Source organism: Capra hircus, chromosome 5 (genome assembly GCF_001704415.2).
Source record: "Capra hircus breed San Clemente chromosome 5, ASM170441v1, whole genome shotgun sequence".
Classification (NCBI taxonomy): Eukaryota; Metazoa; Chordata; class Mammalia; order Artiodactyla; family Bovidae; genus Capra; species Capra hircus.
The window spans coordinates 82,039,776-82,054,400 of NC_030812.1; the positions used below are offsets into that span (position 1 = coordinate 82,039,776).

The 14,625-nt window shown below is 38.4% G+C and overlaps 1 protein-coding gene across 2 annotated transcripts in view; it reads left to right on the forward strand.

Annotated features, from left to right (window-relative positions):
- The window catches only part of ITPR2 (inositol 1,4,5-trisphosphate receptor type 2), a 596,562-nt gene that overhangs the window by 460,715 nt on the left and 121,222 nt on the right, over window positions 1-14,625 (forward strand). For both annotated transcript variants that reach the window (XR_001918100.1, XM_005680737.3), the window contains exons 46-48: window positions 5,055-5,162; window positions 9,938-10,130; window positions 12,682-12,807. Coding sequence is in view for 1 of the 2 variants with exons in the window: in XM_005680737.3 (XP_005680794.2) it covers window positions 5,055-5,162; window positions 9,938-10,130; window positions 12,682-12,807 (427 nt within the window). In the remaining variant the exon portion in view is untranslated. The remainder of the gene's footprint in view (window positions 1-5,054; window positions 5,163-9,937; window positions 10,131-12,681; window positions 12,808-14,625) is intronic.

Genomic DNA, 14,625 nt, shown 5'->3' on the forward strand with positions numbered 1-14,625 from the left:
GAAGCCACTGCAGTGAGAAGCCGTGCACTGCAGCTAGAGTAGCACCCGCTTGCTACAGCTAGAGAAAAGCACGTGCGGCAACAAAGACCCAGCTCAGCCATAGATATAAATAAATCAGTCTTTGAATATATATATGTAGAGTCGGACATGACTGAAGTGATTTAGCAGCATATATATATATATATATTTCAAATTTTCCAGGAGTTATATAGATTACTTACATATTGTGAATGAAGATAAAATAAATGTTTGAACATGTGAAAGGAGGCCTAGGCATTTTCTTAAAGTGTCTTTTTAATGTTTTTACTTATTTGACTGTGCTGGGTCCTAGTTGCAGCACGTGGGATTTTCAGTCAGCATTGACGTATGGAGGATCTTTAGCTGCAGCATGCAAACTCTTAGTTGCGACATGCAAGATCTGGTTCCCTGACCAGGGATCAAACTTAGGCTCCCTGCATTGGAAGCACTGGCGTCTTAACCACTAGACCATCAGGGAAGCCTCTGACCTGCCTTTTAGGGTGCCTCTTATCTGCAATCAAACAAGACAAATGAAACAAAGCATTTCATTAAGACTGAAGGAGAGAGAGGCCCTACCATATTTCTGTTACTCTGGATGAAATAAAAATTATTTGTATAGATTTGTACTATTGATTATATCATATAAAATAGCATTAGTGGTTTCTTAAAATAATTATAGCAGTTTTGACACTATAGAGTGCCTAAAAAGACATAAAAGCTTTTTGTTTCTTTTACAAATGAGCTTATTTACAAAAAAGAATTAGACTTTCAGACAGAGAAAATAAATTTATGGTTATCAAAGAGGATAGCAAGGGTTGGGGGGAAAGACAAATGAGGAATTGGGGATTAAGAGCTGCACAGTACTATATATAAAATAGATTTTTTTTTAAAAGATAGATTTTTTTTTTTAAAAAAGCACAGGTCAAAATAACTCAGTATCTTGTAATAACCTATAATGGAAAAAACTCTTAAAAGAATATAGATTTATATGTATACACATAATTGAATCACTTTCCTGTACACTTGAAAGTAACACAACATTGTAAATTAACTCTATGGCAATTTAAAAATAGAAAGACTAGAGAAGAAAAAAAATGAAGCGTTTTAATAAATAAATTGAAAAGAAATCATTCACGTTAGTGTCTCACCTTGGGAAGCTATCCATAATTTAAGATTTAAAGACTGACATTCAGTTGATTTTTAAAAGGTATGTACTGAGCATCTGCTATGTACCAGATACTGTTCTAAGCCTTGAAAATACAGCGATGAACAAAACAGAGGTAAACCCATTTCCTCTGAGAGCATGTGCTTACATTCTCTGGAGGGAGATAGCTAATAGATCAGTGATAAAATATGGTATGTCATAGTGCGTGCTATGGAGAAAAACAAAGCAGAAAGTGGGGTTAGATGTGTTGGGAGAGGTGAATAAGGTGGCCTCTGAAAGCAGTCATTGATAAGATAGTATTTGAAAGGAGTCCCGAAGTAGCTGAGGGAGCAAGCCATGTAGGAATCCAGAGGAGGAGAATCTAGGCGAAGGGAGCCACATCTGCCAAAACCCTGAGACGGGAACACGCTTCTCAGGCTGAAGGAACAGCCAGGAGCCCAGTGTGGCTGGGACTTGGGGAGGGTGGCAGAGAGGAGTCCATAGAGGGAGCAGGGCCACGTTCTGTCATCCTTCACAGCCACAGTGAGGACTGGGCTCTGACTCCAGGTGAGACGACAGCCATCAGAGGATTTGGGACAGAAAAGAGGCATGATCTGATCGAAAGGACTCTGGCCTTGGAGTAAGGTAATATCTAGAAGACAGAGGTGGAGCCAGGAGACAGTTATGAGGCTATTGCAGAATTCCAGGCGAGAGGAGATGGAGACTGGGACCAGGGTGATGTGGAGGTGTGGGAGGTAGGAGATAGAGATTAGACGATAGACACGCCTGAGACCTGGTCCTGACTGATCACTGCTCCCTGCTCTCTGTCAGTCAGCTCCATTTCAAGTATCTCACTCTGACTAGCGCTTCCTACCTCGCACCAAACTCCCAACACATTTTAAAAACTGCATTAGAAGCTACAATTTGTTGATCCTGTCACTTTTTCATCATTCCTCCTGGCTTCATTTCCTTCCTTATTCAGCTGAGATTCCATGGTCCCATATACATTCCTTGCACAGACTCTTAAATTCCACCTCTCTCTCTCTCTCTCTTTTTTTTTTGCATGTTGTTAACCCAGCAAAACCACAGTCTCATTAATGGCAACTCTCAATGTAATTCCCTTTCTCTAGCTACCACCCTATTTCTTGGCTCCCCTAACAGCTGCAGTCTTCAAGATCTGCCTACACTTGTCGTTTGTACTTCCTCTCCTCTCATTCTTATTTAAACTCACTACGACTAGACATTGGTGTCCACTACTGCCTGAACTGCCACTGTGAAGGTTACCACGACTTCCAAGTTGGTAACCCCAGTGACCCCTTCCCCGTCCTCATCTGATGTGATACAGATGATCATGCCCTCTGGTTTTGAAGTTCTTTCTTCCTTTGGCTGCCAGGACACCTGATTTCACTGGCTTTGTTCCTACTTCACTGGCCCAACTTTCCCAGCCTCCTTTGCTGGTGCCTCTCATCTTTCTAACCTCTATCAGAGTTCCTTAGGTCTCCTTTCTCTGGCTAAGCTTACGGCAGCTGATCTCTTCAAGGGTCATGGTTTTAAATATCAGCCATATATTGATGATGCCTACCATATAGCTCCATCCCCAACCCCTGCCTAGAATTCCTGACAAACAGCAAAGAGCCTGCTCACTCTTTCCTTTTGAATGATATCTGAAGCTTTCTGTGTCCAAAACCAAAGTCCAGATACTGACCCCCTGAATTATGCTCCTCCTGCATTTTTCCTTAGTAAAGGGCATTTCTAGACTTTCACTTGCTCAGGTCAATAATTTTGGAGTCCATCCTTAACTCCTGTCTTTCTCGCATGCCTCAGATCCAATCGATAAACAAATCATGCCAGTTCATGCCTTCAAGAACTGGCCATTTCCTAGAACATATGCTAATGTGCCTAAATGATTACCATAATTTTATCCTTTGAAATTCATTTAGAGTTTAGAAACACCTGCAAGTCACAACAAGTTTTATGACTATGGTTTGTAATAAAATCTGTATAATTCACATTTCAGTCAAAAATTAAATATAAATATAAAATAGGAATGGCTTTCTTGAGTGATTTATAAATATCCCTGAAAGCCAATTCTAAAATAATAGTTTAATAAAATGAGGAGCATCAATGTAATAAATATATAACTTACCAAATTATCACTAACAAGGATGATATTTATTTAGTTTCATAGATTCAGGATTGTTGTTTAAAATTTATTACTATTCTTCACACCCATAATTTATAATAACATTTAATGAATAATACAAACACTTATCTATTGCTTTTTCATGTTAATGAGAGTATTGATTCTGGAACCACGCTGCCTGAGTTCAATACTGGAGCTATCATTAGCTCGAGAGCTATGTTCTCATAGACAAGTTCCTTAAATATTCTGTGCCTCGGTTTTCCTGTCTGTAAAATGGGGTAATAGTGCTTACCCCAGGATTTCTTACTAGGTTCACATGCATTCATGTACCTAAATGTTTAGGATAGTGTCTGGCACAGAGTAAGAGATAGGAATGGTGCTAGGAATAAAATAATTATATGTCAGAGTTTTTGTTACCAGAAGCCCTCAGGGAACTCAGGGCTTAATAGAAAATCTGAAAGGTTAAAGATATTGTGAGGTTTTTAGAGATTGTTCAAGACAACCATAAAAGAGCTATTTGAAGGCAATATGTATTAGTTATCTACAAAGTGAGAAAACTGGCTAACAAATGCCACTGACATTCAAACGAGAGAAAAACATTAGTTCTATTGACAAGCATTTAAGATAATTTATAATGAAGTTTTTGTGTTTTAAATCTTTGGTTTCAGTTTTAATAAAACTGAGCTCTGTACTCATAAAACTGCAATTTTGACATCTGACTATGCAGAAGCATAGGATTTTAGTACAAACTGCTAATTATAGAGCTTTGATTAGATGCTATAGGAAATATAGATACCTATTTATGTGCATTAAGAAGCTGCCATTTATATTGGTACCACTACCCATTGAACTATCACAGTATTCATCAAGTTATTTTATGTGTACACGTAGTCTAAATTTATTATGCTCCTAAGTCACTTCAGTCGTGTCCAACTCTGTGCGACCCCATAGACGGCAGCCCACCAGGCTCCCCCGTCCCTGGGATTCTCCAGGCAAGAACACTGGAGTGGGTTGCCATTTCCTTCTCCAATGCATGAAAGTGAAAAGTGAAAGTGAAGTCGCTCAGTCGTGTCTGACTCTTTGCAACCCCATGGACTGCAGCCTACCAGGCTCCTCCTTCCACGGGATTTTCCCAGCAAGAGTACTGGAGTGGGGTGCCATTGCCTTCTCCGAAATTTATTATAAGGAATGTCAATTATATATCATTGTGGGCTTTTCTTCTTCTTGGCACGATTATACATTTATTGAAGATGTATAGTTAATCAACAATAGTAACTGAATACCTACTCTGAGCAAGACATGGTCATCTGCTAAAAACATGCATGAATTCATGCACTGTCAGTCATGTCTGACTCCTTGCAACGCCATGGATTGTAGCCCACCAGGCTCCTCTGTCCATGGAATTTTCCAGGCAAGAACACTGGAGTGGGTTGCCATTCCTACTCCAGGAGATTTTCCCACCCAGGGATGAAACCTGTGTCTCCTGCATTCGTAGGTGGATTCTTTACCACTGTGCCACATGGGAAGCCCTTGCTAAGAACCTATATCACCAAATAAAAATGCAAGATTGCTATAGTGATGTCATTGTTTATGCCTTTCAGATAGACATCCTCTCCTGAAATGGAATTAATTGCCATTAGTCCCAGAACTGTGAAGTTCTGTATTAAAGTAGATAAAGTGTTTTCAAAATCTGTTCTCAGTAAAGAGGGGAAAAAAGAACTAAAACATTTTTCTCACTTTTTCCCTTAGTTGGCCCGCCACAACAAACTTTTACAGCAGATGCTCAAACCAGGATCCGATCCAGATGATGGCGACGAAGCCTTGAAGTATTATGCCAACCATACCGCACAGATTGAGGTAACCAGCAACGGGTCCAACTGTGAAAAGATATGTTTGCTTTCTCTTTCAGACCATTTTTATAATTGTTTCCTAGAACAATGACGTAGAATTGAGTGATGTAAACTGTCAAAGTATCAACATATATACCAAAAGAGGAGATGTGAGGGGTGGTCTATAAGAAATCAATGTGCACATCTTTCAAAATTGGCTTTCTCTTCTGACCTGAACTCTATGTAAATTCTCTTTTGTAAATAATAAAGTTGTTCTTATTTTCTTTTGGTCCTGGAAGATATTTTAGAGACAGGATTACTATAATAGATTCTATCATTCAAGAAATTGTTTCTTTTAAAAAACTGTGGAAGGCTTATTAAAGAAGAGCTCTCTGTGTAAGAAAGTGTACAGAAGGGTGGGGAAAAATGGAAGGCACTAGTAAAGTTTTCATACTGATAACATGGACTTGAAATGGCTTAACAGTTTCCATTTCAGTCTGCAGCAGTTGACCCCGCCCCCATAAGTGAGCCCTTACTTAAGGGCTGGTGGCAGTTTTGGAGGTGTGGATCAACATGGCCTTAATCATTATGTGTTGTGAGAACCATCTGGCTGTCATTTACTAGCTATGGTATCATTTTGACACTGGTTGGCAGAGATGATCAGGCAGAAGTGAATAGAATAGTTGACGCCTGTCAAGGTAATTTACATTCATGCATTCATCCACTTCGGCAGATATTTTTTAGTTTTTAGAAGAGTGCACAATGGCATTACTGCTGTTAACTCTCAGGGTACATAATCACTGTACCTTCTTGTTGACTGTTGCCAAACCTTTGCAATAATGATCATTGTTACCTTGTGTTGCAAAGTGGATCCCTTGCTCACATTTATGAACATTAATAGCTTTGGTGGGAGACTTGACCTAGTGCAACCCACGAGCTGGGGTTTTTGCACCCACAGCAAAAACACTGCTCACTATCTCAAGTGCTTAGGGGCTGAGAAGCCAGATAAATTGATACAAATAGATCATCAAACCACCAAGTTTCTATTTAAGGTCCCAGAGGCCAAAGAACAAGGTTAGTAATTAGAAGAGAATATGAGGAATAGATGGAATAGCAGGTGGGCCAGAGGTAGGGGTTGAATTAATACCTCTCTGTAAGAACTGGGGACTGCAGTTGGAGTTAGACTTCTGTGGGGTCTCAGCGGTGAGGAGAGATTTAGCTGTGAATACATACATTTTATAAATGTTTACTGAGCCTTTACTCTCTACCAGTTACATATACATAGAGAATATCATTCTGTATAGTAATTGTATAAACAAAGGATATTTAGAGAAAATAGTATTTAACTGTGCCTGGGGTATTTCAGGGTAGATTTCACAAAGAAGGTTGTCACAAAATATATATTAAAGGATCGAGTAGAGGTTTCTTTCTACTAAAATTTGGGCATGGAATTCCAGGTAGAGTTGAATGAAGGGAAAGAGAAAGAACATAGGAAAGGAAAAGATTCTTTTCAAAGATTATTCAAATTGCTGTTTGGAGAAAGGACTGGAAAAGGGAATGAGGCAAGGGAAGCAAGTAGATGAGATAGGAAGATAGAAAAGAGAGAGATGGTGGTATTGAAGATGACAGATAGGAGGAAATAGAGACACTGTATGTTACATCACACACATATGCATATACACAGGGCTTGATGCTTGGTGTTGGATTCTGCATGTAAGGTGAGGGAAACACTGGGGAAAGGATGCCCCCTGGGCTTCTGGTTTGAATAAATGGACAGAAATTGGTGTTATGCACAAGGATCCTAACTTTGGCAGTTAAAATGTTCTGGAAGGTCATTTGTTGATTCTTGGATAAATTGAATTTGAGGGGACTTGAGGAATGCATGAAGCTGGATATAGAAGTTAGGGGTTCAAAGGGATAATCTGGACTGATGATCTAAACTCTTCATGTTGACCAACCTCATGCTTATTCAAAGACCAGCTTATATCACCTCTGCACTCATTTATTTTATCTCACTATACTCCCACAGGCATTTTGATCATTCTGTTTTTTTAAGGTATCATGTTGGAATACTGTTAGGTTCTTCTGGGTCACTGGCCCCCTACTTGAGGCAGGGACTGCTCTTAATCACCCTTTTATTTCCAATACTGAACACTGTTCTTGAAGCATCAGTTCAGTTCAGTTCAGTCACTCAGTCATGTCCAACTCTTTGCGACCCTATGAATCGCAGCACACCAGGCCTCCCTGTCCATCACCATCTCCCGGAGTTCACTCAGACTCACGTCCATTGAGTCCGTGATGCCATCCAGCCATCTCATTCTGGGTCGTCCCCTTCTCCTCCTGCCCCCAATCCCTCCCAGCATCAGAGTCTTTTCCAATGAGTCAACTCTTCGCATGAGGTGGCCAAAGTACTGGAGTTTCAGCTTTAGCATCATTCCCTCCAAAGAAATCCCGGGGCTGATCTCCTTCAGAATGGACTGGTTGGATCTCCTTGCAGTCCAAGGGACTCTCAAGAGTCTTCTCCAACACCACAGTTCAAAAGCATCAATTCTTTGGCGCTCAGCCTTCTTCACAGTCCAAATCTTGAAGCATAGCCTCAGAATAATAAATATTGTTGCAAATAATAGTTTGTCTGTATATTATAGGCTTAAAGACCCTGGGAAATAGCAAGGACCTTACGGGTTACCTAGTCTGTTCACCAGTCCAAGGAGGAATTGCTTTGCAAAGATCCTGTTTCGGCTTTAAATTCTTCCTGTGATAGCCATCTCACTACTTCAGGAGGAAACATCTGATTTGGAATAGCTAATAATTAGGAAATTATTTTTTGATAACACACACAATCCAGCCCACTTTCATGTTTGCCTGCCGTTCAGACTGTTTGCTCCCCTGTCACCATGATAGCTTGGTTCAGACATTTGAGGTGCCATCGTGATTACAAAATTGCAAGCCTTTATAGATTGGGGTTCATGCTTTTTCACTTTGAATTTCCCAGGACTCCTCACCTAAGGCCTGAATAAGCATGTGTGGTATAAGTGTATTGAAAAAAGCATCCCTTTTTTGGCTTTTTGCTGTTAACACATCCCCATCTCTTTCAGTACTCCCTCCAGTCTGTCAGTGTCCCTTGTGAAATGTAACAACCAGGATCAAACATAACATGTCACAAAGGGGCTGAAAAGCTTGGCTTATAGTCATCAGGACATTATTTCTTAAATGCATCTGGAGAATTTTTTTTTTAATGTTTGGCACTATTTGAACCAGTAAACCATTTTTTCCCATGTAGTTGCTTACCATACCAAATACTTCCAATTTTTATTTTGTATGACTGATTTTTTTAACCTATGTTCCAAGAATTTTTATCTACCACTACAGATTTCTTCTTTGTTTTATGATAGTATTCTAGTATGTGGTTTGTATATATAACATATCATTTAGGATAGTTTCAATTACAAGTAACAAAATACCAGGCTAATAGATTTTAAACAATAAAAATATTTGATTTTCCCTCATAATGGGAAGTCTGGAGGTACCAGTAGTTCTATAATTGATTCAATGACGCAGTGATGTCTTCAAACACTCAGACCTTTTCCATATTTTCAGCTAAGTCTTTCTTATTGTGTGGGTGCTGTCTCACCTCATGGTTGCAAAATGGCTGCCAGAATTTCAAGTAGCATTATCACCCTTTTTTTCTAAGCAGGGAGAAAGAGGGTACTGATGAAAAAGAGCTGGTGTGTTGTATATTTGATCTTTTGTTTGTCTCATGTGGCTTCTGTCTTCTAGAAGGAAAATCTCCCTTGAGAGCACCTCTAGCCCCAGGATATTTCTCCTTCTGCCTCATTTTCCAGAAATAGGCCAAGTGCTCATGACCATGCCAGTCAGTAGCACAGGGAGAGAGAATGACTCTTTTAGCTTAGACTAATTTCTGATTAATTCTTGAGGGCTAGGCAGAGCACATCAGTGTGAACCTTGACAGGCAGTCTTCACGAACCCTTGTGACATAGGGACTCTGTATGAAATCGTTTAACTTGTCTTTCTGTCTAAAGCTAAGCTGTGATCAGCGCTTCCCAGGTGGCCTAGTGCACCTGCCGGTGCAGGAGATGCAGGTCTGCTCCCTGGTCTAGGAAGATCCCCTAGAGAAGGAAATGGCAACCCACTCCTGAATTCTTGCTTGAGAACGCCGTGGACAGAGTCCAGGGGGTCACAAAGAGTCAGATATGACTCAGCAACTAAACAACTGTTACCAATACTAAATTAGAGAAGTTCAAAACAACAAATATTCACATCTGAGTGTATGCTTGAATGAGTTACACATAAAAATATGTTTGCCATTATCAGGAAAACATTTTAATGACATAAAACATTTTTCTCTGTAGAATGCGGGGCACATTATGTTGTATATGTCATTTGTTCCCCAGTAGCCATTTTTAGGAAGAATAGGCTAAGAGCAGGATAAAAATATAACAAGTGCTGTGCTTAAGGTTACATAGCCAGACACTTCCCAGTGAAGACCCTCTTAGCTGTCTGATGTACTTCATGAAGATAAAAATGGGTGGCAAGAGTTTAATGTTAATTGAGAAAGATTTTGGTTTTTGTTATTTACAGTATAGTATAATACTGATGATAGATTAGTCTGATTAATTTCTCTCATTTAAAGAGAATAATATGCAGGACTATTTCAGATATTTCAAGTTGGCATATGTTTTCATAGCTGAATTCATAAAGTATCGTTATTGAAGCCGTGCTAAAAGCAGAAAGTCGTCTAAGATTCTCCAAAGCTTAAAACAAATGCAAATTAATGTTTTTCAGATCGTTCGGCATGACAGGACAATGGAGCAAATAGTGTTTCCTGTCCCCAATATATGTGAATACCTCACACGAGAATCCAAGTGTCGCGTATTCAACACCACAGAGAGGGATGAGCAGGGAAGTAAAGTGAATGACTTTTTCCAGCAAACTGAAGATCTCTACAATGAGATGAAGTGGCAGAAGAAAATCAGGAGTAAGTTCATTGAACCAAAATGATCTGAGCATAATGAAAATGTTTTGAGCATAACGATAGATACACCAGTACTTTGGGATACATGACAGGGTTCGTTTCAATTGGCTCTTAAATTCTTGCTGTCTGATGTTACTGAAATCACTTATAAGCTTAAGCATGTAAGCTCTGTCTGCAGTTGGAGCCAAGACACCTGTGGCTTAAGAAACATAGAAGGTTCTGACTAATTAGATCATCTTTTAGTGCTGATCCTATAGTTTTACAAATATTATGACATCCAAGATTGCAGCTGTGGGTTTCAGCTGTGGAGCAGCTGCAGGTTTGAAGTCCATGAATAGGCCTTGATCGGCCTTAGCAATCCGTGAATGGAGTGGAGAGATCCTGGCATAGGCATGCCTGTCCTCTTGTGTCTGTGATCTTATGATCAGGTAGACTGTTGAGTGTTTTCTCTGGAACTCATTCCTTTTTTCAACATATCTGAATCTTGCCAAGTCGAAGTAAAAATTGTGTGACACTTGTATTCAAACCAGGCAAGCTTATAATGTAACTCTTAAAAGTTACCATCTTATAGTTCCCCTTACTTATTTCTCAGGTTTAAGTCTATTTGGAAATATGTAACAACCAAAATGGGAAAACAATCTGAAAAACAATAGATACGTGTATATGGATAACTGAATCACTTTGCTGTACACCTGAAATCAACACAACTTTGTTAATTAACTACACTCCAATACGTTTTAAAAAGTTTTTAAATAAGACCGCAAAAGGATTGAAAATTTTTCAATTCTAAAATAAACTTTACTTTCCCAGATGAGAAATATCATGAGTTTTTAATAAAAATCGTTGGGATAAAACTTTTGATTAGGGCTTTTCTGACTATTGGAGAGATTTTCCAGACAACAGGCATATGTTCTCAATACTTCTGTTCAACAGTGTTGCATCATTTTAGTTTCCTGGGAACATCAGTGATTATGGTTTATAAATTTGGTTGAGCTTGAGACATAACATCCTTGAATAAAGATTGTAGCATGCATTGTCAGACTTTCTTAGCAGGATATTTGAAAAAAATAAAGAAATTACTCTCCCATAGACTTTCCCATGAAGAACTTTATGGAATTCAGAGAAACTTAGGTATTCAGAGTACATAACAGAAACTCAATTTGAAAATCATTCATTTTATTCCTGACAAAAAGTAAATTGGATAATGAGCTAGTGCTTGTGGGGTCTGTGTTTTTGAGATAAATATTTTGTCATTTGTCAAAAAAAAACCTTAAAATAATTTCCAGTGTACAGTTTACTTTTAAAATTTGGAAGTAGTTTATGATGAGGTTTTAGACAGAATCTAATTCATTTGATGGATTTGTTGTTACAAATGTATGTATCAACATCTTCTAATTTTGTCTTAATACTCTGCTTTTTAAAATGAGGACTCCTAATTCAGGAATGATGAAAATGCAAATGCTTACAATTTATGACACATTAGTCAACTAAATGCCGTAGCTAATCATAGCCTACTCCAGTGCTGGAATGCTCTATTCCAAGAGAAAGAAAACAAGATGTACTGAAGGGAAGCGTAGTTTATAAGTAAGCAGCAGATTTGAGATTGGAATTCTCAGAACATACTTTGAAAAGCTTAAAATTTCTATTTGAAAATTTAGATGGCTTTTCCCCTCAATTGACTCTTAATGTTTTAAATCTAATGTTAAACTATTAAGAGTTAGACAGTGGACAAGACCTGAATATGTTGTGTGACAAACTTGTATGCATGACGTGTCTGTTCGGTTTTTTAGGAGAGGTGAAAGAAACTGAGTTTTGGCCTATGTAAATTTTATTCAGTAGATGCATCTATCAGTTCATTTCTGGTGACAGACACAGAATCCCACTTCTGAAAATATTCAGCAAAACCTCTCCCACTTATTGGTAGTTTTTGTTGTATCTTTCACTTTTGCTGTTGCAAACCCAACAACTTCTTGGGAAGCATAAAGGTTTAAAACTTTATTATAAATCATTAGTTCCCAGTAAGCAGTGCTGTGCCATGCTATTAAGTTTCAGAATTTCAGGTAACTGGGACTGTGATTTGAAACTCTCACCAGAGATACATCTGTGCAAAGGGTGAGGGTTTTATTTTACTTTAAGACAGGGGAGTGAGACCAATTAATTGATATTACTAAATTACACAGCAGTGTATACCATTCCATTAAAAGGGGCCCCAGGTGACTGCTAAACTGCCTTCCCCCAACCTGCTCTAGGGATATATTAAAGAGAATTAACCCAGAGTCATCTTTTCTGACCAGAATTAGCAGTTGCAGAATTACTCACCCTTCTACAATAGCTTAGGTGTAAACTGGCTAAAAAAAAGAAGGAATCAAATGGAAAACTCCTTTATGGTATTGATGATAAATATTCTAAAATAAGTTGCATTAAATGTTTGTTTATATATGCTTTTATAGTAGTTTGCAAAAATGCATTTAGGAAGATGTTATTTCAGTAGGGCTCTGGTATTGAAATCAAAATTCATTTTCTTTTCTGTCCCACCATGCCTCTTTCTCACCAGGTAATCCTGCCCTGTTCTGGTTCTCAAGGCATATTTCTCTTTGGGGGAGCATCTCCTTCAACCTGGCTGTGTTCATCAACTTAGCTGTGGCTCTCTTCTACCCATTTGGGGACGATGGAGATGAAGGTAAGTGCTTGTCTGTCTTTAAATGATAAGTATATTAGAGTCTAAAAACAATACTTTTGATGCACGCCTTAACTATTGAGATCTCCCCAGTTACAACAATTTCATTCTTGTTAAATAGCTTTTCTTTATTCACTGGAAACAGAATGATCGTAAGTAGAATAGGCAGAAAATGATGGTCAATATAAATATTTTTCAGGAAATTCATATACAGAAGAGCTATATTGATAAATAAGGCAAGAAAAATATTTCTATCTTACTTTGTGAGCAAAAGCATTTTATGTCTCATCTCAATCTTATAAATACATGGGAAAGTGAGAGATGTATGCCAAAATGTTGATTGTGATTATCTTAAGCAGTAGAATCTCTATTTTACTCTCTTTGCTTTGCTTTCGGTATTGTCTAAGGATTCTACAGTGAGCATGCAGATAATTTGAAAAATAATTTTAAATGTACAGCATAAGGCAGATTATAATAATAGAGCACAAAGGATATTGACCATGAAGTTAATATTATCAAACTGCTGATACATGAGGTTTTGCAAAAGCAAAGACAAGAAAAATGATCCCATGTTAAGTGAAACGGGAAATAGTAGGAGAGATACACTAAAGCCTGTGGAAATTAAGTTTTCTTTAAATCTGGAAAAAGAACGTGGGAGAATATGTCACAATCTGTATCCTGATTGGGATACAATCAGGTAGATAACTTTGGAATGGGTATTGAAAGAATGGCTCAGAGAACAGGATGAGAGATACCAGCAAATAATAACCACAAGATGCTTTTGTATCTCATCAGTTTATAGCATTATGTGAGAATTTAATGAGATGTTGTAGGTAAAGAATTAAAAATAGCAACTAGTAATCATATAATACCAAAAAAAAAAACTTGAATTTGCCACTCATCTTCAGCTATTTACATAGCACTTATATATTATCTGGGCTTCCCTGGTGGCTCAGACAGTAAAGAATCTGCCTGTAATGCAGGAAACACAGGTTCAGTTGGGTTTGGGAGATCCCCTGGAGAAGGAAATGGCAACCCTACTCCGGTATTCTTGCCTGGAGAATTTCACGGACAGAGGATCCTGGTGGCCTGTAGTCCATGGGGTCACAAAGAGTCAGACACGACTGAGCGATTAACACTACTACTACTAATCATTTGATAAAGCTTAGCTGTTGTTGTTACAAGGTGAATATTAGTACTACAAAGGGAAGCTCAGTGGAAATGAGGGTACGAGACGAGCAAGAGCTGTTTAAACCTATTTCAGATCTGAGTAGGAAGGGGCGTGAGCAAGAAGGGAAATGGGAGTGCAGAAGTAATTTGCTATTTCTAAGGTCTGTTGCAGATGGCAGATAGCAAAGTTCTAGCCTTTGGGTATAATCTGAGTAGTTATAGAAAGGTTTATTTTTTTTAGAAGGTACGCCAGAGCTAATAAAAGGATATTTGACAAGGGAGTAGATGTGTGAGTTAAATAGCAGTGAAAACATAGCAAATATTTGGCCGTCCATTGTGGGGAAGTTACAAATACAGCAGGAAGTGGAAACAGCTCTCTTCACTGTGTTTAGTCTCATTTAATGATGATAGCCCTCTTGGCACAAAATAACATAACTTTCGTAAGGAGAGCAGTCCAGCCTGAAATGATAAATTAGTATCATCTGCACACGGAATGCTAACTAGATTGTAGCATCCTGGTAAGTAGAGCATAAAGTCTTAGATATAGAAGCAGTTCTGGAAATCATCTAATATCAAATCATCATTGACACATAAAGAGATGGAAGCCCAGAGAATGGCAGATCTAAGACTAGACGGTTAAAGCATTTGTTT